At 37.7% G+C, this 24355-nt stretch overlaps 1 protein-coding gene across 1 annotated transcript; it reads left to right on the top strand.

The window, feature by feature from the left end:
* Positions 1-1384: 1384 nt before the first annotated feature.
* LOC129237023 (autophagy protein 5) lies at positions 1385-23296 on the top strand. Its single transcript, XM_054871389.1, has 6 exons — positions 1385-1702; positions 1760-1859; positions 12715-12820; positions 12889-13111; positions 22799-22904; positions 22969-23296. The coding sequence occupies exons 1-6, from the start codon at positions 1547-1549 to the stop codon at positions 23106-23108; spliced, it is 831 nt and encodes a 276-aa protein (XP_054727364.1). The 5' UTR covers positions 1385-1546; the 3' UTR covers positions 23109-23296.
* The last annotated feature ends 1059 nt before the right edge of the window (positions 23297-24355 follow it).

Below are 24355 nucleotides of genomic sequence, written 5' to 3'. Positions count from 1 at the left end.
ATATTACTTCGAGAGGTTTAGAGTCCATAAAGGACCAATTCTATTCACCCACGTCTGGATCCACCATATTTGTAGCCAGCTTTCATGCTATAGGCTCGTCTTCTTGTGTCTCTATCTGTACGGCTTGACTTTGCTGCACTGTGTCTAGGTCGATCTTTTTTTCCCGTAGTACGTTCTCGATGTATTTCTTTACAGCGTTCCAGCTGTCCTCGCGTTCGAGCATTTTGCTGATTATGTTGCTCGGTGCGCTGTCGCCAATCTGCTCCCTCAGAGCATTTCTTTCCGCGAGCCATCTATTACAACTAAAAAATGTGTGTTCAGCGTCATCGCTCAGCGCTTCGCAGTATATGCACTTGGAATCGGTTACCTTGCTCATCCGGAAGTATGAGTTAAGAAGTAGTTCACTTCCCCGAAGTTCCTTTGGAACCAGCGAGACATTTTGTAAATTTTCCAGGTTTTCGAAGAAATTTGGCACGGCTTCTTTGAAGTGCAGGACATTCACAGAGGCACAGGGACATTCGTCTCCATAACTCCTGCAGAAGTCTTTGTGAGATGTACCCATTCTACTGGCTGAGGTGCAAAGGTGCAGACATTTTGTCCTCTTAAGATTGAATTTTGACCAGAGCGCTGTGGAGAACCTACAGTTAGTAGTCAGAGATCACCTTCTATTGGTTTCAGCGTATACGCTCAGGTCAATCGCAGCGTATAATTCGTTTAGAGGTATGCTTATGTTCTCTACCACTCACTGAAGGTCAAGCTTTTCCTTGCACATTCATTCACTCTTTCAGAGCGACCTCCTGCATTTTTCAACACATCTTGAATTTATGCGCATTGAGGCCAGTTGTGAGGTTTGCTGGAGGTAAGACCATCAGTCTAATCATTTTTTCTGCATGGTCTATAGCGTCGATCTCAGCTTGGAAGACGCTACAGCTGTCTGGGAGTTTAAATGAGCAATTTAAAGATAATTGTTCCGAGTAAACTCTTGATCCAGTGCCATTGTCCATCTTTGAGCCGCCAATATAAATATGGTGATCACTATCAACATGGCTTCTGCCAACCCTATAAAAACGATGGATTGTTAAACCTCGTTCGAAACCCACAGCTTTAAATGAAGAATACTGTAATGAAGACGACGAAACAGTCGGTTAAAGAGTTGCATCGAATATATGCTTGCACCGAGCCGGTTTTTATTACGTGAATATTTTTAGAGAACAATCCAAAATTTTTCATTTACCACGTACACGATTTACGATCCTGCGGAACGGAACGGTAATGATTTTTCATTTACATAGGGCTCTCATATGTTTATTCGTGTCAACTGCAACGGAATGTTAACGTTGGAGAGTGTGAGCACCCTTAACATAGATTTATCGAAATCGCAAGAGAAATCGGCTTAGATTCAATACACCAATATACATCGTCCTCTTCAATTGCAGTCCACTTTCAATTCGAAATAAAAAGTTGGATAAAAAATTTTTAAGCTCTTCGGTTGCTTTACTGAATCTGTGAATATATTAGAATCCACTATAAGACTTCATTTCCAACAATGTCGCATGACCGCGAAATACTAAGGATGATCTGGGAAGGCCAAATTCCGATATGTTTCCAAGCTGATTCGGAGGAAATAGTTGGTTTGCAACAACCTGAGAATTTCTACTTAATGGTTTCGCGATTAAGTTATCTGCCATTAGTAACAGATAAGGTACAGAGTTGAATGGATTAATATGTGCCTATAAAAATATATTTTTTCTATACTCAGGTAAAAAAATATTTCAGTCGGTACATTTCACATGAACAACAGGACGGAAATATATGGTTCGACTACAATGGGATTCCCTTAAAGTTACATTATCCAATTGGTAAGCAGAATGACATACTTATATATAAAGTTTCACTAGGGTTGTGTAAAATATTGAAACGTATTTTATATATGCATAGTTACTGCTAGAGTTTACTGTCTAATTTATTGGCAAAAGTTTTTATTTGGAATTTTCGCCCGCCATTGTTGCCATATATCTGGATTTTTGTATTCACATAAATATGAGGTTTTTATAATCGGTAAGATATACATATGTACATAACTTGGAATTTTTTTCAGTTAACTTTCCTTTATTTTTCCCTTATTACGTCGGAATAGAAAATATTTTCTTTTCATATGCACATGTTGCTCAAAGATGACCTTTTTGTTTAGAAGTACTATTACGGTGGGGAAAAAAATTTAGTATAATGTAACCTGCAAAAGGTGCAAAAAAAGGTTTAAAGGGGGGGATTAGAGAGGTGTATCCCTATCTTAAATTTGAAAACCGCACCGTCCGGAGGCTTATAGTTTTTAAGTAATTTAATGTTAAAGTTGTGTAATTTAGTGAAAAGTTGGTGTGGCCATACACCTGAAATAAAAACGAAGTTCGTATACAGATATGTATGTTCAGTGGAGGGTTGATTGTAAATCTGCAGTATTTTTGGCTGGAATTTAGAACAATGTATATTTTGGAATTTCTGGCAAACTAATATATAATGTTTTTGGTAATTATACAGAAGAGCGGCCCTTCAGAAAATCAATATTTTTGTAAAATTTTTTCAATGATATCAATAAAATGTATTGTAAAAGAGTGTTTAAGATCGGGGGAACTATACTTTTATGTAGGATTTACTGTTAATATGAATATCAAATCCGGCGGGCGACACAACAAGAATTACCGCTTGAACATTATATAAGTGTTTTGAAATGTTGTCCAACTCCGGCTACGCAATCCACAGTATTTTTGCGTAGAACTCCTTTTCGCGTGGGCGGCCTTCGGCCGCGCTTCAAAAAAATAACCCTCATCAGTCCAACTCCGGCTACGCAATCCACAGTATTTTTGCGTAGAACTGCTTTTCGCGTGGGCGGCCTTCGGCCGCGCTTCAAAAAAATAACCCTCATCAGTCCAACTCCGGCTACGCAATCCACAGTATTTTTGCGTAGAACTCCTTTTCGCGTGGGCGGCCTTCGGCCGCGCTTCAAAAAAATAACCCTCATCAGTCCAACTCCGGCTACGCAATCCACAGTATTTTTGCGTAGAACTCCTTTTCGCGTGGGCGGCCTTCGGCCGCGCTTCAAAAAAATAACCCTCATCAGTCCAACTCCGGCTACGCAATCCACAATATTTTTGCGTAGAACTCCTTAAACACTCTTTTACAATACATTTTATTGATATCATTGAAAAAATTTTACAAAAATATTGATTTTCTGAAGGGCCGCCGGATTTGATATTCATATTAACAGTAAATCCTACATAAAAGTATAGTTCCCCCGATCTTAAACACTCTTTTACAATACATTTTATTGATATCATTGAAAAAATTTTACAAAAATATTGATTTTCTGAAGGGCCGCTCTTCTGTATAATTACCATGTTTTTTTTTTAATGAAACTTGGTGGAGATGTTAGTGAGGTGTTAAGGAACACTCTTTATAACTTTAAATTATTCGGGAAATAATAATTTTTTAATTATTTACATTCAAAATGCCCTCGGGAACTTCACTATAATTTGCCACATTACACTCTATATTTTTTAACATTTCACTAAAATTCACCAAATATACACTCCCACGCGTGTTTTTACCGATTTTTATGCTAATATTCTAATTATATCTATTAAAATTAAATGCAAATTCATTTGCCTATGCAATCACATTCCAATTTTAAGCGCGAACAAGAAGAAGATTGGAATTACAACAGTATGGTGTTGCCGGATGCCTGCAAATGAAAACAAAAATTAAGTACTTGAGTTTAGTGTTAATGATGGGAATGGGGGTTATTGTGCCTGCTTACTACATACACGCATATGACGTTTTAATTTTGGGTTCAATGGTTTTAACACGGAAAGGAGTTTTACGCAAAAATACTGCGCATTGCGTAGCCGGAGTTGGACTGATGAGGGTTATTTTTTTGAAGCGCGGCCGAAGGCCGCCCACGCGAATAGGAGTTCTACGCAAAAATACTGTGGATTGCGTAGCCGGAGTTGGACTGATGAGGGTTATTTTTTTGAAGCGCGGCCGAAGGCCGCCCACGCGAAAAGGAATTCTACGCAAAAATACTGTGGATTGCGTAGCCGGAGTTGGACTGATGAGGGTTATTTTTTTGAAGCGCGGCCGAAGGCCGCCTACGCGATAAGGAGTTCCACGCAAAAATACTGTGTTAATTAATTTAATTTAATTTTAATTACCTTATTATTTTTTGTGATACGCTTAATATCATTGTTTTTAAGTTTAAATGAGTTGTATGTTTTTATTTTCAAAATTATTTCTCAACTTTAAATTACAGCAAAAAATACTGCAGTTTTACAATGAACCTTCCACTGAACATCCCTGCGTGCGAACTTCGTTTTCATTTCAGGTGTATGGCAACACCAACTTTTCGCTAAATTATAGAACTTTAACATTAAATTACCTAAAAACTATAAGCCTCCGGCAGGTTCTGTTTTCAGTTTTACGATGGGGATACACCCCTCTATCACCCCCTTTTTACCGTTTTTTCCAAAGCGATATACATTATACTAAATTTTAGTCGTATTTTTAGCTGTAATTTAAGATTGAGAAATATTTTTGAAAATATAAACATACGAAAAAAGCGTTGCAGAAGGAAATTTAAAATAAAAGCAGTGCGATTGTCGGAATTATGTTATGGACGTATTTTACTCATCGAAACGTAAAAACAATGATGTTAAAGGTATCGCAAAAAATAATAAAGTAATTAAAAACCAAAAATTACGGTTTATATGTATATTGTATTGTTTCGATCAGTTTTACAAACGGGTCCTAATGCTTTTCATAAAAAGATTTTCGGCAAAACTTTCCATTACTACCACGATATATTTGAATGGGGGGCGGAGGTGGATGGGGCGTGGCACCACCCACCACGCCCATTAGAAAGAGCAAGGTCACACCGTTATAACGTCCCAACTTCCTAGGGTCCCTATAGAACCCCCAGGAGAAGTTTAAAAATTAGGGGTTTTCCGACCGCATTTGCAGTTTGTACTGAAATACAGTTGAAAAGAAGTGTATACAGTAGTCCTCAATCCAGCAAGCATTTAACTTAGGTTTTATAATTCATAGCACTTATGAAAATGTTGTTTTATCGTAAAAGTTATGAGTGCCGCTGGCGAAAATTTAGGCTAAAAATTGTCCGATTTTGCACTATTTCACTATTTATAAAATTTTTTTTGTAAAATGTAGTATGTATGTATATTTGAAATCAAAAAAGCGCCACAGGCTAAAATTTGGACTAAAAATCGCGCGACTTTTATTCCAAATTTTCAGTATTTGTAAAAATATTTGTTTTTGTAACATGTATGTATATTTGAGAACAAAAAAAAACGCCGCAGGCGAAAATTTGGGCTAAAAATCCCGCGATTTTTATTCCAAATTTTCAGTATTTGTAAAAATATTTGTTTTTGTAACACTACTCATTGGAAGAGCTGAAAAAAAAACACAAATGTTCCAATTATGCACCGCTTACAGAAAAGAAGAAAAAACCGCTGCTTTAAAAAAAAAACATAATGAGCAGAAAAATGTTTGCTGAAGTACACACCGATTGGACTAATGCAGATTGGCAGCAGGTACTAAGCAGTAAAGCTTCCATAATTAATATCATTTAATGCATATTTTTATTTTTTACAGGTGATATGGTCAGATGAAACAAAAATCAACCGATTTGAATCGGATGGCTGTTCATGGTTTTGGTCAAAAGATCCCCAGCAGTTAACAAAATCAAGCGTGAAAGAAACAGTGAAGCATGGTGGTGACAACATAATGGTTTGGGGGTGCATCACTTGCAATGGTGTGGGTCCTTTGATCAAAATCGAAGGACGAATGAAAAAGGAGCAGTACTTGACGATCTTGCAAGAAAATTTGCCTGCTGCCATCCAAAAAAATCGGTCTTGCTGTTGAAAAAGTTATTTTTCAACAAGACAATGACCCTAAACATACGGCAAAAATGGTGTCCAGCTGGCTGAAGTCCCAAAAATTTTCGGTTATGCAGTGGCCAGCACAAACCCCTGGCATGAACCCCATTGAGAATTTGTGGCATCTCGTAAAACAAAAGCTCGCAAACTATGTAAACCCGCCAAAAGGGATGAATGAGGTCTGGGAGCGAGTCCAGGATGTGTGTTACTCCATTCCGCCACAAACTGTGGCTAAATATACAGAAAGTATGCCAAACCGTATAAAGGCATTAAAAAAATCGAAGGGGCTTTGGACGAAATATTAAAATAATTTCTTTTTTGTACTTTTTTTTTTATAAATAAACTAGCATTTCCCAGTGGGCTTCGCACCACCATACATAAAATGTTTTTTTTATATCGCTAGAAATTTTTCATATTCAGTTTTCTTTACAGAACTCGTAAAATGTTTAAACAGTTGAATTAGTTGATTTTTTTTCATTCAACATACTTTCTAAAGATGTCACAATAGCCTTTTCTGTACTTTTTTAAAATTTGATTGTGGTGGTCACCTATGTATATACAGGTAAGATGAAAGAGCCGATAAAAACTTGTAATTAAACTTTGATTCTTTAATTTCCATTTAAATTTTTAACGCTAAATAAATTATGCTAAAATAAATAAAGTTAAAAATGTTTTTCCAGTTCCTTGAATGCTCCAGTTTTTATTATATTTTTGTCCAAAATTAATATTAACATAATACACTTACAACCACAACAGTACAACAGAAACGCTCATAAGCGGCTGTGTATTTGTTGTTGTTTTTCCCATACAGGCATTTCGTATGAGAGGAAACCATTACTCAAATAAAGTGTCATAACTCAGGAACGGCTGCACCGATTTCAATCAAACTTCACACAAACCACCTCCTCAAAGATAGAAAAGAACTCTAAAATGTTTGTGTCAATCGGTTTGGCGGTAGTTGAGTTATAAGATTACCAAGGAAATGTAACTTCTTTTTATATATATAGATAAGCGGTGTATAATTGGAACATTTGGGTTTTTATTTTCAGTTGAGTAGTTGTTGTTGTTAGATTTCCAATGAGTAGTTGTTGTTGTTAGATTTTAACCGTTATGGGCTCATTTGAAGCTTACACACTAATTATATAATACTACATATAATACTAAACGTAACTTATGATATTTATGTTCCATTTTTGCACCTCGCTGTATATGTATATCGCGCGATTTTTATTCCAAATTTTCAATATTTGTAAAAATATTTGTTTTTGTAATATATATGTATATTTGAAATCAAAAAAGCGCCCCTATAGATAATAAAAATAATAATAAAAGAATTGTTCCCTTTTCTCTCTCATCGTTCGTTTGACAGTTCGCTCCTCACATTTATTCTGCACGGTATTACAAACGGTTAGAAGAACATTTGAAATAATAGAATTTTAATAGAATTTGGAGTATTATTTAGTAAAAATAGCTTTAAATCGAATTTTAATGTAATAAAGAATGTTTATAAATGATTTTGTTACTTTTCTGTGTTTGTATTTAAGTGAAATAAGCGTCTGTAATAGGGTATTTCTTCAAGCTTATGCAAAAAAGATGTATTTTTAACGTTAAATATTGCTATTAATTTTTGATTTTAATTTATAAAAAGTAACATAAATCAAAAGGCTGATATAGTGACTACATTTGCGTGTTATAATTTTTAAATTCGGTCCACGCACTTAGACATTATAAGCAAATATATCGTAGAAATGGAAAGCACAGCCCACAGTATTTTTGCGTAGAACTTCTTTCCGCGTGGGTGGCCTTTGGCCGCGCTTCAAAAAAAAAAAATAACCCTCATCAGTCCAACTCTTGCTACGCAATCCACAGTATTTTTGCGTAGAACTCCTTTTCGTGTTAAAACCATTGAACCCAAAATTAAAACGTCATATGCGTGTGTGTAGTAAAGAGGCACAATAACCCCATCCTCATCCTTAAATGCAATTACATTTGATTTAATGAAAGTAATTCGAATACAAGTATAAAAATAAGTAAAAACACGCGTTTGAGTGTATATTTAGCGAATTTTAGTGAAGTGTAAAAAAGTATATAGTTCATTGTGCGAAACTATAGTGAAGTTCCCAGGGCACTGTGAAGGCAAATAATTACGAAACTATTATTTCCCGAATAATTGGGAGTTATAAAGATTGTTCCTTAACACCTCCGTAACATCTCCACCGAGATTCATTAGTTAAGACATTATAGTTTGCCAAAAATTGCCCAAGTTACATTATTGCGAGTCCCAGCCCTATTTTGTTTCTCATGTTGACATTTTATAATGTATTAATCCATATTACTGTTATATCTGCTATTTATTTACTTCTCCTTGGTCGGCGTATTTTGATCTTAACCATACGGTTGTCAAGGCATATTATTATTGATGCCATTAAATCTGTGTATGTTTGTTGTTGTTGTTGTAGCAGCACCTCTGCCCTGTCAGTGTAGCGTGATCACCGGTCGTCTTCGTCTAGCTCATATAACGGTAGGCCCAGGAAACTAGCTGTTTCGACGGGTTGGGTCCAGAGGGAGAGGGGTGTTAGATGAGTAGGTGTGAAAAGGTGGTTAGTGTCGTGCGGGGTGCCTTCATATGCCGGACATATGTTTAGTATGTCGGGGTCAATTCTGGATAAGTAGGAGTTTAACCTGCTACAGTATCCAAAACGTAATTGAACCACAGTTACGCGGGTCTCTCGGGGTAGCTGAAGGTCTTCATGTGCTGTAGGTGGTGGTTGGACTCCGATTACGGCATTCGGTGGTCGGGAGTTTAAGAAGGTGGTAATGGTCTCCCGATGAATGTCGTTCATAGTATGTCTAAAAACTGTCCGGTCCAGTAGTTGTCAATTTGTTTTGTCCTGGATCTCTTCGGCGTAATTGGTTGCTGTAGTGGGGACATCAGAAGCCATCCCGTCGCTGTCCGAATAACAGTGGTTTAGTAAGTCTGAAGGTTTGTCCATTGCGAATCACTAGTTCCAGGCGACCAGACAGGCCCAGCGTAATTGAGAACCGTCCGGCCAATTGCCTTAAATGTCGCCAACAACATTTCTTTGTCTTTGTCCCATGTGCTACCGGCAAGCGATTTGAGGACCTTGTTGCGGTTTTGGACTTTAGTAGCAATTGTGGTTGTATGCGCAGAGAATGAGAGAAAACTGTTGAAGGCAACTCCCAAAATGTTGGAGTTGTTAACAGTCGGTATTGGTGAGTCGTCGACTTTGATTTTAAGTTGCAGTTTGACCCCCTTTCTCTAAATGGTAAAGACGGTCGCCGTGGACTTTGTGGGGGGAAGTTGTAGATTCCTCGCAGTAAAAAAGCGTGAAAGTCAGATGAGGAAATCGTTCACATTGGCACACAGGACTTCCTCTGGTGGTCGGGGGCGTTTCGAGACATAGAAGTTAAAAAGCAAGGGTGAAAGGACACCACCGTGCGGAACTCCTTGCTTTATTTTCCTCTGTTTACAGATTTGGTCTCGAAATAGCACCGACGAATGACGACCACTCAGGTAGTTCGCGGTCTACCTCTTAAGCCTTGGCGGGAGTGTCGACTGTAAGATATCATCTATCAGGTCAGTCCATAAGTTCGTGCGTATTTTACCCATAATATTACTTTTGTACGATTTTTGCATACAAAAAATTATTGGCCAAATATAACGAACTATTTATATTTTCTTTGATATATTGTTCATTCAACAAGTGATTTTAATCGCGTATAAGAGGCATATTTGGTATTTTTTTATAAAAGTGGTAAAAATGCAACAACTGGTGCTGCAGAAATAAACACTGTTCACGGAGAGGATACCGTGAGTGTAAGGACTGCGCAAAAGTGGTTTTCAAAATTCCGAAATGGTAACTGCGCGCGCTGATCATCCTGAAGTCTTTAACTGCGACGCCTTGCTCGAACTCATGGAAGCTGAGCCAAATTTGACAATCGATATGATATATATGTATATATTAGGCCGGGTCGATTTGTGGGGAGGCAAAAAATCGCCCATTGCTCTGTGAAAATCATATTCTAGGGATCAAAATAAGAAACTTTGCCGAAGGAACCAGACCTCTAAACGAATTCTGATGTCCCCCAATTTGGGTCGAACTTTTAGTGTCTTTTGTGGGGAGGCAAAAAAATCGCCCATTGCTCTGTGAAAATCATATTCTAGGGATGAAATTAAGAAACTTTGCCGAAGGCCAAAAATGGTGATATTTTGAAATGATTGTATGGGGAACCCCCCAGGGGAGTTCCAGGGGGTGTGCCACACAAAGTTAGTGAGGGTCGGTCATACATTTAGACTCGATTGGAGCACTCTAAATGGGTCAAAGTGGGATTTTTCGTTCGACCCAAATTGGGGGACATCAGAATTCGTTTTAGAGGTATGGTTCCTTCGGCAAAGTTTCTTATTTTGATTCCCAGAATACGATTTTCACAGAGCAATGAGCGATTTTTAAATCGACCCGCCCTAGTATATATGTATATATATAATTGGCGCGTACACCCTTTTTGGGTGTTTGACCGAAAACCTCCTCGTATTTGTGGTGTGCGTCTTGATGTTGTTCCACAAATGGAGGGACCTACAGTTTCAAGCCGACTCCGAACGGCAGATATTTTTGTGAGGAGCTTTTTCATCGCATGAATACACTATGAGGTTTGCCATTGCCTGCCGAGGGGCGACCGCTATTAGAAAAATGTTTTTCTTAATTTTGGTGTTTTCACCGAGATTCGAACCAACGTTCTTTCTGTGAATTCCGAATGGTAGTCATGCACCAACCCATTCGGCTACGGCGGCCGCCTGAGTAGATATGATACCTGATAGGTTAAATTCATCGCATGGAACAGTTCTCAGGCACCTGGTTCAGTTGGCAAATGTTTCAAAGCTGGGAAAATGGGTACCGCATAGACTTTCCGTCGCCAACCTTCAGCAGAGAGTGAATGTGTGTTCTCAGATGCTGCAACGGTTTGAAAATGAAAGTTTTTTGAACCGTATCGTTACTGATGATGAAAAATGGGTCCTTTACAATAATCCTGTTCGCAAACGTCAATGGTTAGATAAAAATGAAACACCAGAACCGACCCTTAGAGATGGCCTTCATCCCAAGAAGATTCTCCTGTCTATTTGGTGGGGTATGACCGGTATTATGAACTTCTGGAACCAAACCAGACGATAACTGCTGATTATTATTCCCATCAGCTATCAAACCTGAATGAGGCACTTAACAAAAATCGACCGTCTTTAGTGAATAGACGCAAAGTTTTGCTTCACCACGACAACGCAAGACCTCATACCGCAAAGCAAACATTAGTCAAGCTGAACGAGCCCGGATGGGAGCTAATGCCGCATCCACCATACTCTCCGGATATTGCATCTTGTGATTATCACCTTTTCCGTGGACTTCAATCCCATATGAATAACAAGAACTACTTCTCAAAAGAAGCTATAAAAAGGGATATCGAAACAATTTTTTGAGCAGGGAATTAAATATTTGCCTAAACGTTGGGAAGACTTTGTAAATAATGAAGAAAAATATATTATTGATTAATAAATACTTTAAACATCTTTTTTATTAATTTTAAAACCACCTTTCAAAAACGCACGAACTTATAGACTGATCTGATAGTAACCTTTTTTTTAGGTCCAACGCTACTAGGACAGTCCCCTCGCTGGGGCGGTTTTGGTTGAGCCCGTGGTTTATCTGAGTCTTAATGACGGTGAGTGCTGTGGGGGTGCTGTGCAGTTCAGTTGGAGGAGCTTGAAACTCCTCGGGAGTATGGTCGTAACACGGGGTGTGTTGTCTGCGTTGGTCCTGCTGTGCGTTCCGCAGTAGTTTTTTAGGCCTGATGTTGACGGGCGGGTGGTTGCGGGTGCAGAGCTCTGCAGCAGGGGGCAACGTAGCCGCGTGCCCACTCACGGTTGGTGCGCAGGCCAGAACACCTCCGAAAGTGGCACCAGCCATTACAAGAGTTGCACTTGACTGATGTCAGGTTCCGAGGAACTCTGGTCTGGGAGCAACACGTGGCCACATACCGTGTGAACCAGTCTCTGTGGGTTTTAAGGTCTGAGCAGATCTTAAGATAGCACCACCCGTTGCACTTGTTGCACTTAACCGAGGTGGAGTTCGAGTGGAGCCGTTTCTGGCATATGCAGCAATAGAATACTTCTGGTCCATGGTTGGGTTCAATACCAGCCCTGAAGAGAAGTATTTGGAGCAAACATGGTGCGAGGGATTGCTCCTGTGACGATAGATTGGGGGTGGGGTACGGTACACTAGACAGGGCTAGTTTACTGGGTGGCAGCCCTTGGTCGGGAAAAACTGGGGTCAGTCCGGTAACGTAGAACCGGCTGCCATGGGAATGTGTTATTCCGGTGGCGTGGAACCGTAGAACCTTTTGCATCGTCGTTTACCATGCTGAATGCCCTTTCTCTTTGCTCTGAGCTCTGCATCTTTGATATGACCGTGGTAACCTTCCTTCGTCCTTGTGATGAGAATGATCTTCCCTATTGTGGGCATGTGGGCTTGTTTCTAATAGCAGGCGCTTGTCGGCAGGCAATGGAAAACCTATGAGTGTATTTCTACTGTGGAAAAGCTCTTCTTAAAAAACTATCTGCCGTTCGTGGCCGTCATAAAAGTGTAGGCCCCTTTATTTGGGGAACATAAAATTCAATACGAGATGTACTATTTAACTGGATGCTTTAATCCTAGTCATATGGTAATATAGAACATGGAAACCGATTTAATACTTGTAATTTCAGGAGTAATCTATGATCAGTTGCATCCTGACGATGATGGAGTTCCATGGAATCTAACAATACATTTTTCAAAGTTCCCCGATGACGTATTAGTAAGGATTTCAACTAGGTATGTACTATTAACAACAAAATAATAAAACATCAGTATACTATAACATACGTGCTATATTTATATAGAGAACTTTTGGAATCACATTTTATGTCATGCCTGAAGGAAGCCGATGTTCTTAAACATCGCGGTCAAATAATATCTTCAATGCAAAAAAAGGAGCATAACCAGTTGTGGCAAGGATTGAGCAATGACAAATTCGATCAGTTTTGGGCTATTAATCGGCGGTTAATGGAGCCAAGTGGAGACCAAGAGACATTTAAATGCATTCCTATACGGTTTTATTCTGAAGTGAGTACCCTTTTAACATCGGCAAGTTTTTGATAAACATAGTCGTATTGTAGAAATTCATCACGAATTATTATTCTTTTATTTACCTTGTAAATTGGTGGTCACGTTATTATAGATATTTCAAAAAATGTTATTGACGTTTTGTCTAGCCTTCGGATAGAATCGAACTTTTCAGTGTGCCTTTTGTTTTTTTATTTTACCAAACTTGTTAAAGGATCCGATCCGGTGTAGGTAAAGTGTTGAATCTCTTTTTTGTCTTCTAAAAATATCAGAAACTCTCGATGCGGTTGTGATCGGCCGAGTGTACCACTTTCGTGCCCTTTTTTGACAAATTTTTATCTGAAAAAGAAAAAAAAGAAAAATTAACGCTAGTTAATGAAAGTAAGGTTGCATGTACGAGGTCTGTTAAAAAAATAAGGTAAATTTTCAAATTACGCGGGCTACGTACATTCGACTTTCGATTATTATTATTTTTTATATTGGTACACTCGTCTCGAAGCTCGAAGATGTGTTCACGGTTTTAGCAACATAGCATGTACCCTGATACTCTGAGTAAAAAAATGCTTACAAGTGGTACAAGCTTTTCACAGGAAGTCGAGGAGAAGTGAATGACGACGTTCGCTCTGGACGCCTCACACATCAACAACCGATGAAAATGTGGAAAAAGGGAAGATAATTGTTATCGAGAATCGTCGAATCACAATTAAAGAAGTTACTGTGGCTGTTGGCATATCGGTTAGTTCATGCCATGCTATATTTTCGGAAATTTTAGGCAAGAAGCATGTGGCGAAGTTCATTTCAAAATTGCTGAATTTTGACAAAAAAACAACGTTGCATGAGCATCGCTCAGAAATTATTGAATGACGTCAACGATGATCCAGATTTGCTTAAAAGGGTCATAACTGGTAACGAATCACGGTTATATATTGTCCCAATTGTCCCAATGGAAGAGTCCAGGATAACCCAGAGTCGGCAGTAGAAAATCGCCGAACACGCAAAACACTTGTCTTACTTATGCCTTTCCCAAAAAAAACCAAACAAACTATATTGCTAAAGCCCTGAACATATCTTCGAGACGAGTACACCAACATAAAAAAAAAATTATCGAAAGTCAAATTTTGAAATGTTCACCTTATTTTTTGAACAGACCTCGTATAGTATAACAGAGGTATTAAGTAATGCAGTCAACTCAATTTAAAACCATTGCTGCAGTCACATTCATTGAGTAACACTTTTTAATTGCAACCATAAAAAAGTCACTCGTCTTTAATATTAATCATGACTGGGTAAGTCACTTTGTATTCATACGTGAATAATGATATTTTAAAACAGCCATTAGGTGAATTTGTGCACAAAATATCATATTATTCGCTGAATATAACGGAACTATTTATATTTTCTTTGATATATTGTTCATTCAACAAGTGATTCTAATCGCGGATAGAAGCACGTGTTGTTAAAAAATAAAATGGAATCTTCGAACGCGTATAAGGGGCATATTTGGTATTTTTTTATAAAAGTGGTAAAAATGCAACAACTGGTGCTGCAGAAATAAACACTGTTCACGGAGAGGATACCGTGAGTGTAAGGACTGCGCAAAAGTGGTTTTAAAAATTCCGAAATGGTAACTGCGCGCGCTGATCGTCCTGAAGTCTTTAACTCCGACGCCTTGCTCGAACTCATGGAAGCTGAGCCAATTTTGACAGTCGATATGATATACTGTGAGCGTCAAAATAAAGTGTACAAAGCATTTGGTATAATATGGATTTTATTTCAGTCTTTTATAAAAAACAATATATTTTAATGTCATGTTTTTTATATTACATTAGTATTAGATTCTCTACTAATTACTACAAAACAACAACAAAATATTTACAACAACAAAAGTTGTAAAACAAAAACAAAATTTAGTGCATATTTTACGCGTCAAAATAAAGTGTACAGCGTACATCAGTAGCATTTTAGCGATGTTGTACGGTAAAAAAATACCGTTATATTTGGTTGTTTACTTCCTTTTTTGATGCATTGAAACTTTTTTCATATTGTATTTTAATTGGTTGCGATCGGCAGAGTGAAAAGTTTTTGTCTACAGTAAATTAAATTCTATTATTTATTTTTTTTAATAATGGGTAAACAAACTTCAACTGATGTTAGAGAACTGGTACTGAAGCTTCGCAATGAAGGTAAAACATTTCGTGAAATTAGCTCTATTGTCAACAGAAGCCATAATACTGTAAAAAAATAGTTGCAAAATACCGGCCGTCCATGCAGGCCTTCCAAAAATTTTAAATGAGACTGAAGTAAGGTCTATAGTGCGTGATGTGAAGAAAAATCCCTTTAAAAGTGCGGTCAAAATATCACAAGAAGTTTCAACTGCATCAGATACTAGCGTAAGTGCCAGTACAATACGTCGAACGTTGCACGCAAATGGGTTACATGGTCTCCTACGAAAAAAGCAGCTAATATCTACAGTTAATAAAAAAAAACGTCTTGATTATGCAAAAAAATACGAAAATCGGGATGTTTCTTTCTGGAATAATGTACTGTTTAGCGATGAAAGTAAGTTCGAGGTATTTGGGCAGAAAAAACATGTTAAAGTCTGGAGAACCAAAAATAAAGAGTATGCCGACCAAAATTCGATAACCACAGTTAAGCACGGTGGGGGTTCGGTGATGGTGTGGGGATGTATGGCGGCAAGCGGAGTTGGCAATTTGATTGTATTGAAAGTACCATGAACAAAACAGATTATCTGAATATTTTACAAAATAATTTACTCACCAGTGTGCAGAAATTATACTTGCAGGGATCTTGGATCTTTCAACAAAATAATGATCCCAAGCACACAGCAAAAATAGTAAAAGAATGGCTGCTTTATCGTACTCCTAAGACATTGGATCATCCTCCACAGTCACCGGACTTAAACCCTTTTGAACATTTGTGGGAGCATTTAGACCACCAAATCCGGAAAAGGACAATCACCAATATGGATATGCTGAAACTCGCTATAAAGGAAGAGTGGGATAAAATTTCATTTGACGTGACAAAAAAAACTAGTTGAGTCGATGCCCCGAAGACTATCTTCCGTTATCAAAGCAAAAGGGAAATCAACAAAATACTAAATCGATATCATTTTTGTAAAATATATCTCTGCACACTTTATTTTGACGCGTAAAATATGCACTAAATTTTGTTTTTGTCTTACAACTTTTGTTGTTGTAATTTATTTTTTTGTTGCTTTCTAGTAATTAGTGGAGAATCAAATACTAATTTAAAAAACATGAAATTAAAATATATTGTTTTGTTAAAAAAGACTGAAATAAAATCCATTTTATCACAAAATGCTTTGTACACTTTATTTTGACGCTCACAGTATATATATATAAATATATACATAATTGGCGCGAACACCCTTTTTGGGTGTTTGGCCGAGCTCCTTCTCCTATTTATGGTGTGCGTCTTGATGTTGTTCCACAAATGGAGGGACCTACAGTTTCAAGCCGACTCCGAACGGCAGATATTTTTATGAGGAGCTTTTTCATGGCACGAATACATTCTGAGGTTTGCCATTGCCTGCCGAGGGGTGACCGCTATTAGAAAAAAGTTTTTCTTAATTTTGGTATTTTCACCGAGATTCGAACCAACGTTCTCTCTGTGAATTCCGAATGGTAGTCACGCACCAACCCATTCGGCTACGGCGGCCGCCTAAGTAGATATGATACCTCAGAGGTTAAATTCATCGCATGGAACAGTTCTCAGGCACCTGGTTCAGTACGCAAATGTTTCAAAGCTGGGAAAATGGGTACCGCATAGACTTTCCGTCGCCAACCTTCAGCAGAGAGTGAATGTGTGTTCTCAGATGCTGCAACGGTTTGAAAATGAAAGTTTTTTGAACCGTATCGTTACTGATGATGAAAAATGGGTCCTTTACAATAATGCTGTTCGCAAACGCCAATGGTTAGATAAAGATGAAACACCAGAACCGACCCTTAGAGATGGCCTTCACCCCAAGAAGATTCTTCTGTCTATTTGGTGGGATATGACCGGTATTATGAACTTCTGGAACCAAACCAGACGATAACTGCTGATTATTATTCCCATCAGCTATCAAACCTGAATGAGGCACTTAACAAAAATCGGTCATCTTTAGTGAATAGACGCAAAGTTTTGTTTCACCATAACAACGCAAGACCTCATACCGCAAGGCAAACATTAGTCAAGCTGAACGAGCTCGGATGGGAGCTAATGCCGCATCCATCATACTCTCCGGATATTGCATCTTGTGATTATCACCTTTTCCGTGGACTTCAATCCCATATGAATAACAAGAACTACTCCTCAAAAGAAGCTATAAAAAGGGATATGGAAACGTATTTTGGCTCCAAGGGCAAACAATTTTTTGAGCAGGGAATTAAAAATTTGCCTAAACGTTGGGAAGACATTGTAAATAATGAATAAAAATATATTATTGATTAATAAATACTTTAAACATCTTTTTTAATTATTTGTAATTGTGTTAAATTCGTCTGAGCGGATCGACCTCGTTCAGAAGTTTTACCTTAATTGTCATAACGATGGGATTTTTTAGCATCTCGATGGGGTCGGCGTATTCTAAAATGTCAGTTTATGATAATTTCGATTTGTTGATAGTAATTTGTGTACCCCATTATTGCAGAATTGACAATGTCATATTTTAGCAATGGATTTTATGTAGATTTTTAATGATGTCTGTTTAAGCATTAGTTATGTTTGATTTGTTAGATTTTGTTAATGTTGCGGAAGGGTGTTTTTGTAAGTTTTGCGGATAAACAAAATATTTAGATCGGGATATTTTCAAAATATTTGACTACAGGGTGATATTTCGGTGTTACTAATTGTGGGGGATGGATGCGGTGTAGTCCGAAGGACTCACTCTGGTTAAGAGATGATATTTGACGATGAGAGGGCGTTGGTTTTATGCGGAAATTTTGGGGATGGTCTAGTTAATTTGAAGTTAATTTTGGATTTTGACACTATTTGGCTAACTTTTGTGGTTCCTTTAATGTTTGAAGAGTCTTTTTGGAGTATATTTGACAATCAAACTGCAGAATAGCACTTTGAAAAACTTAAATTTAGTTCGAGCATTGTTTTTCTTTCCTATTGGCAAGACTAATTAAAATACGATACTTATTCTTGCCATAAATTCTGGGACAAACTTTACAATGTATACGGCGAGAACAAATTCGCAAAAAAAAAGTTTACTTTTGTTCATATGCATTGTCTACTCATAAATTATACTCAGTTTCGTGGGAAATTTCGCTTGCTAATAATGGAGTGGGGAGCTAAGGAAAATCGCATTGTAATGATTGCATTACATAAGTGTGGTAAAAGAGCACGGGAGATTTACGAACTGCTGAAAAAATTTAACATTTCGATAATGTTCGTTTACCACAAACGATTTTTTCCCAAACGTTTAAAGTGGCAGACAGAAAAAAAAGTGGTCGTCCTCTCGGGGGTTTAACCAGTACAACAATAAAAGCCCTTCGATAACGCATTCGCAAAAATCCCCTTAGAAAGCAGAAAATCATGCTCAGGAAAATGAATGTATCGACCAGATCCATGTCTAGTCTAATTAAGGATGATCTCCATATGAAAGCCTTCCGTCGCTCAACTGGTCATCTTTTAACAACACGAAGAAGAAAATTAGACTCGACAGATGCAAGCAGGTTTTTCGGTGGCACGCGGTCAACGGCCATGAAAATATTATTTTCACAAATGAGATAATGTCTACAGTTGAAGAAGTTTTTAATAAGGAGAACGACAAAGTCTTTGTTAAAACTTCTAAAGACGCGAAGAATGTTGTTCCAAGGGTTCAGCGTGGCCACCATCATGCTTCCGTAAGGGTTTTGGTGGGTAGTGTCTTGTAAAGGAGTTACATCTCTGCATTTCTGCGAAAAATAGGTTAAGACCGGGACAAAAATTCCCATGGCAGCCGGTTCTACGTTACCGGAGTGACTCGGGGTTTTCCCGACTAAGGGCTGCCGCCCCAGTAGCCCTTTCTAGTGAACTGTCTATCATCCCACCCCTCACGTCACAGGAGCAACTCCTCTCAGAAATTTTTCTCCAAATACTTCTCCTCAGGGCTGGTATTGAATCCAACCCTGGACCAGAGGTATTCTATTACTACGTATGTCAAAAACGGCTCCACCCGAACTCCACCTCGGTTAGGTGCAACAAGTGCAACGGGTGGAGTTGTCTCATAAGGAGTTGTCCACACGGTACGTGGGCACGTGTTGCTCCCGCCAGCAGGCGTCTGTTGCTTAACGCAATCAGAACTCGTTTTAGAGGCATGGTTCCTTCAGCAAAGTTTCTTATTTTGATCCCTAGAATAGATTTTCCCAGAGCAATGAACGATTTTTAAATCGACCCGCCCTATTATACAGGGTTTGATTGAAAAGTAATGAGCCTTATTTTTTTTAAACAGTTTTATTAAACCTTTTGACTTATACAACTAATATTCTTCAAAATAGGACCGCTGGTAGCGGTCCTTCCACTGCAGGAAACATTTTTTAAACTCATCCGCCGGAATCACGTTCAATTCAGCTGTCACAGTTTTTTGGATCGCCTCGATGTAGTCGAAACGCCTTCCCTCCAGCTTTCTTTTCAGGCGCGAGAACAAGAAGAAGTCCGGAGGGGACAGGTCTGGGATGTAGGGAGGGTGGGGAAGCACCAGAACCCCCATCTTGGCCAATGCAGAGGTGCAGAGGAAGGCGGTGTGCGCCGGCGTCATTCCGGCCTTCCTTGAACGACTTGTGCCACCGTTTTACCTGGGCAATGGACAGAGATTGGTCCCCATAAGCCTCCTTGAGTTGCCCAATGGTTTCGGTACTCGTTTTGTTTAGCTTTACGCAAAATTTGATCGAGTAACGTTGCTCCAACGATCGCTGCATTTTCGCCACTGCAAAATCCTAACACACTTTCAAAACAGCTTTCACGCGCGGAGCGATGTTGACTGCACCGCTGTTGCCAGCGAACTGGGACCAGTTTCTAGTGGAAGGGGAAGGTCCAACGATCATTTCCCCCCACCAGCCGATTCGGTTGATCGCTTGGCAGACGCTCGGCGCAGGAAGGCTCAATACTTTTCAATCAAACCCTGTATCTCATGTTAGAAACTTTTATTCTAAGGTAAACAGCTCTCTATCCAGATCCACAACGTGGACGGAGGAGCTTATTAAAGTTAATTTAGCGATTTACAAAAAATCAACAATAAGCTAATCGGTTGATATAAGCAGCTTGAGTTAAATGCATTTAACTATACATGACCTTAATAGTGTTGTCTGGATTGATTCTCTATTTTTTGAAACCCACTTGCAAGGGGCACGGAATACACGAACTGCAAAGATTTCCAATCCGTGCAATGACTCATCAAAAAAGCACATGCAAGAAAATATTTGCAATACCTATACAAATTGCTAGTACTAAGTGTGGACACGTAATCGCAACCCAATGCCCAAGCCATAGAGCCTCCCCCTAATACATTTGCCAAAATTTTATTTAGAATTAAATAATGACATTTACCAACGATTTTTCGGAATTACCCATCTTATTTTGTTTTCCATTAACAAAGTAAGTATATACTCGTATGTATAAGTATATGGAACGTATAAGCGATTTCGAAAATAGCTTTCCGAAAATTTGAATTGTTACAAATAACTGGATGTAAATCGTTCATATTTATTATATTCAGAATATGCTGTGTATTCGGCGGCCGCCGTAGCCGAATGTGTTGGTGCATGACTACCATTCCTCTATTCGAGGAACACCATCAGTACGCATGCCACAAATAGGAGGACCGCACCCAAACACCAAAAAAGTGTGTAAGCGCCAATTATATGTATATATTATATATATACTTTGTGGAGAGGTTGAAGGAGTTTTCTTGTTCTTTTCTGATACGAAATAAAAATTTTCGTAGTGGCGTGTGTAAACATTTTCCTTATATTGACATTTTTTGGAAATAAAAAGGCAAAAAAAGCATGAATTGAATTAATTGGCTCTTGTAATGGTGAGGGCCAGTATATTTACACAAATTTCACCATAGTGTGGATAGAAAGATTACAAATTCTTTTGAAAGAGGTGGAATCGACTGATTGTCACTTTAAACTAAATGATATTTTCAGTACTTCGAACGGTATGCGGTCTAACAGCACATGGCGAATACGGTGGATGTTGAAGCAATTCGAAGTTCAATTCATTTAGTTTTGCCTTTGTTTCGATTCATTTGTGACACCGTCAGTTGTCTTGATGAAACAAAATGATGAGCAAACGCGGTACACACTTTGAACAGAGCTTTATCATAGTCAAATGTTAATGCAGCATAAAGCCAACACGTCCTTTTGATGTCTGTACGATGTCGGCCTACTCACGCAACTTCACTTTTCGATCTTTGAAATGGATTTTTGTTATGTTTTCTGGTGTTACCGCCCCATTTGAACGTTGTACATCTCTACGACCACATTTGAAGTCAGCAAACCATCATTTTATTGTTGTTTCTGATAGAGCTGAGTCCTTATAACACTTTTCAAGCCATTGCTTCGCTTGAACGGTATTAAATTTAAAACAGAGAAAAATTAAAACACGAAATTCTTTTTGATCCATTGTTTTGAAAATAACAAAAGTAGCGTCACTCTTAGCACAATAACTCACAAACTAATAAATAGAATATCATAAAATTTTAAAAGCTGTCTTTTTAAGTCTAGTACTGACCGAAAAAGAGGTGAATACAGTAGAACTAGTGCCATCTATGTTTTAGGCCCTGGAATTTTCAGCCCATGTGTTATAGCAATGTTAACGCATTCTTACGGAGGATAATGTTATAATACGTTAACATATAAGTAGATGATCTACTTTTTCGCGCTGAACTCAAAATCCGTGATTAAAAAGCGCGATTTCCCATACAAAATTTGCATACAAAAATGCAAGGAGTTGGCAAACTTGTTTTTATAAAGTCAACAATGGATACATTTTCTTGTTTAAATATTTTAAAGGCTAGTATAGTACTAGTACTTGTATAATATTAAGCTCTGGTTGCTGTATAACACAAATGACCAATTGCACAGCGCCCCAATCCCCAGACCTCAATCCCATTGAGCATTTGTGGGATTTACTGGAGCGCAGCAACCTCCAAGGAAATGCTTAAAACCTAGTACCTAATTAATGGAGCAAAATTACCAAAGAGGATACTTCTAAATTGGTTCATTCCATGCAATATCGATTTGCGGAGGTCCTCAGCGGAGAGGTTATCCCACAAGTTACTAACACCTTATTTTTTATTTTGTAAAATTTAATTTTTAAAGATGTACTTAGGAAAAAATGTATAGAAATTGTAGAAAAACTACTCACTAAACATTTCTCATAAAAGTTTAAAATGTTTTATTTTTTTTACAATCAATTTCTTTATATATTGGTAACACTTCATATCGTTCACCCTGTAGATATTTGTAATAAGAATTTTATAGTGGAAAGAGTGCAAATTTCAAAAAAATCATTATTACCATTATTAGTTTGTAAGTGCGTGCAAATGCAACATAATATACATATATAACATAAATAGTAATAGTAGGAATTGCCCAACTTTTGTATTAATATAATTTTTGAGTAAAATAATCATGTTTCGATAAATGTGTATGTATACGCATGTGATACTTACAGGATGATGTCTACAATCAGAAGTTAATTTCTCCCTTGAATAAAAGCGGGCAAAAGAAAACCCTTGGCGAAATGATGGTTGAGTTATCATCACCTCTTAGGAAAATTGGTAAGTTGAAAGCATGTGTTATATACAAATGTTTCTATTTATTTAAATTGGTTTTGTCTTTTAGTTGAAATACGAACACACGGTATCAGCGTTCATGATGAAGTAAATTTGCAGTGGCTATCCGAGCATCTGAGTTATCCCGATAATTTTTTACACTTATTTTTAATTTATGAATCTAACTCTTCATTGCCTCTTCTTTCTTAAAGCAAATGTGAATAGTTTCCTGTAACTGTAAGTGTACAAAATTAAGAAACTCTCTGCTAATTCGCAAACGTTTTTTCGCATACTTACGGTATAAAAATTGCTCCATTGAAAAATTGGTTTATATTAAACTATAATTTTCATAAATAAAATAGTAATCGCGGAAATTCAGCTCTCCAGTTACCAAGAAACCATAAGGCGTGTCTGTATGGTATGTTTACTCTCAGAAATAGTTATAAAGGCAAATTAAGATTTTTTAAAGAAAAACAAATTGCGATTCTGTATTATTTTTATTTTACACATCATTGCATCGGATCTCCAGTTTATTTTATAAGCAATAACCGCTTTCGCTTTTGATTTAAATAAAATAACGACAAATAAAAATAAAAACATCAATTTTATAATGTCAAGTGGAAACAGGTGACCGTATAATTAAACTGAGATAAACTGATTTTAACAATCAGCTGTGTTGAGTCCAATTTAGTATTCGTTTAAAATACTATAATGTTTTTAATCTCCTGTTATTCGTTATAATTTTCTGTGAAAATAAGTAGGTTTTGTTTGAAATAAATGTGTATATATAGGGAATATTTTGTAATAAATTGAGTGAGAAAATTTGTAGTTTTGAATGTGAGACAAGTTTTAAATTGGGAATTTTGCCGCAACCATGATTCAATTATAGAAGGTTAGGTAAGTAAGCAGCTTTCTCGCTCCGTTGACCGCGTGCCACCGAAAAACCTGCTTGCATCTCTCTAGTCTAATTTTCTTTAAACGCGTTGTTAAAAGGTGACCAGTTGAGCGACGGAAGGCTTTCATATGGAGATCATCTCAAATTATTCTTGACATCTATCTGTCAATACATTCACTTCCCTGGACATGGTTTTCTGCTTTCTAAAGGGATTTTTGCGAATGCTTTACCGAACGGCTTTTATTGTTACACTGGTTCGAACCATGAGAGGACGACCACTTTTTTTTCTGTCTGTCACTTCAAACGTTTGGAAAAAACGATTGATTGTGCAACAAACATTCTCGAAGTATTGAGTTTTGTCAGGAATTCGTAAATCTCACTTACACTTTTGTAATGCAATCACACTCCCCACTCCATTGTTAACAAGCGAAAATTGAGTATAATTTATGAGTAGACAATGCATGCGAACAAAATTAAAAATAACGAAACTTTTTTCTGCGAATTCGTTCTCGCCGTATGCATTGTAAAACTTCTGACAAAATTTATGGCAAGACTAAGTACA

This window comes from Anastrepha obliqua, chromosome 2, assembly GCF_027943255.1.
Source record: "Anastrepha obliqua isolate idAnaObli1 chromosome 2, idAnaObli1_1.0, whole genome shotgun sequence".
Classification (NCBI taxonomy): domain Eukaryota; kingdom Metazoa; phylum Arthropoda; class Insecta; order Diptera; family Tephritidae; genus Anastrepha; species Anastrepha obliqua.
The sequence above is the reverse complement of the archived record's forward strand: the minus strand, read 5'-3'. Positions and strand labels throughout refer to the sequence as shown.

What these genes read in the sequence shown, in the direction of transcription:
- LOC129237023 (XM_054871389.1), top strand. Translation starts at nt 1,547, where the DNA reads ATGTCGCATGACCGCGAAATACTAAGGATGATCTGGGAAGGCCAAATT. An exon ending in AAAGTTACATTATCCAATTG is followed by an intron (nt 1,860 to 12,714) that starts GTAAGCAGAATG and finishes TTGTAATTTCAG; the next exon opens with GAGTAATCTATGATCAGTTG. An exon ending in ATCACCTCTTAGGAAAATTG is followed by an intron (nt 22,905 to 22,968) that starts GTAAGTTGAAAG and finishes TTTGTCTTTTAG; the next exon opens with TTGAAATACGAACACACGGT.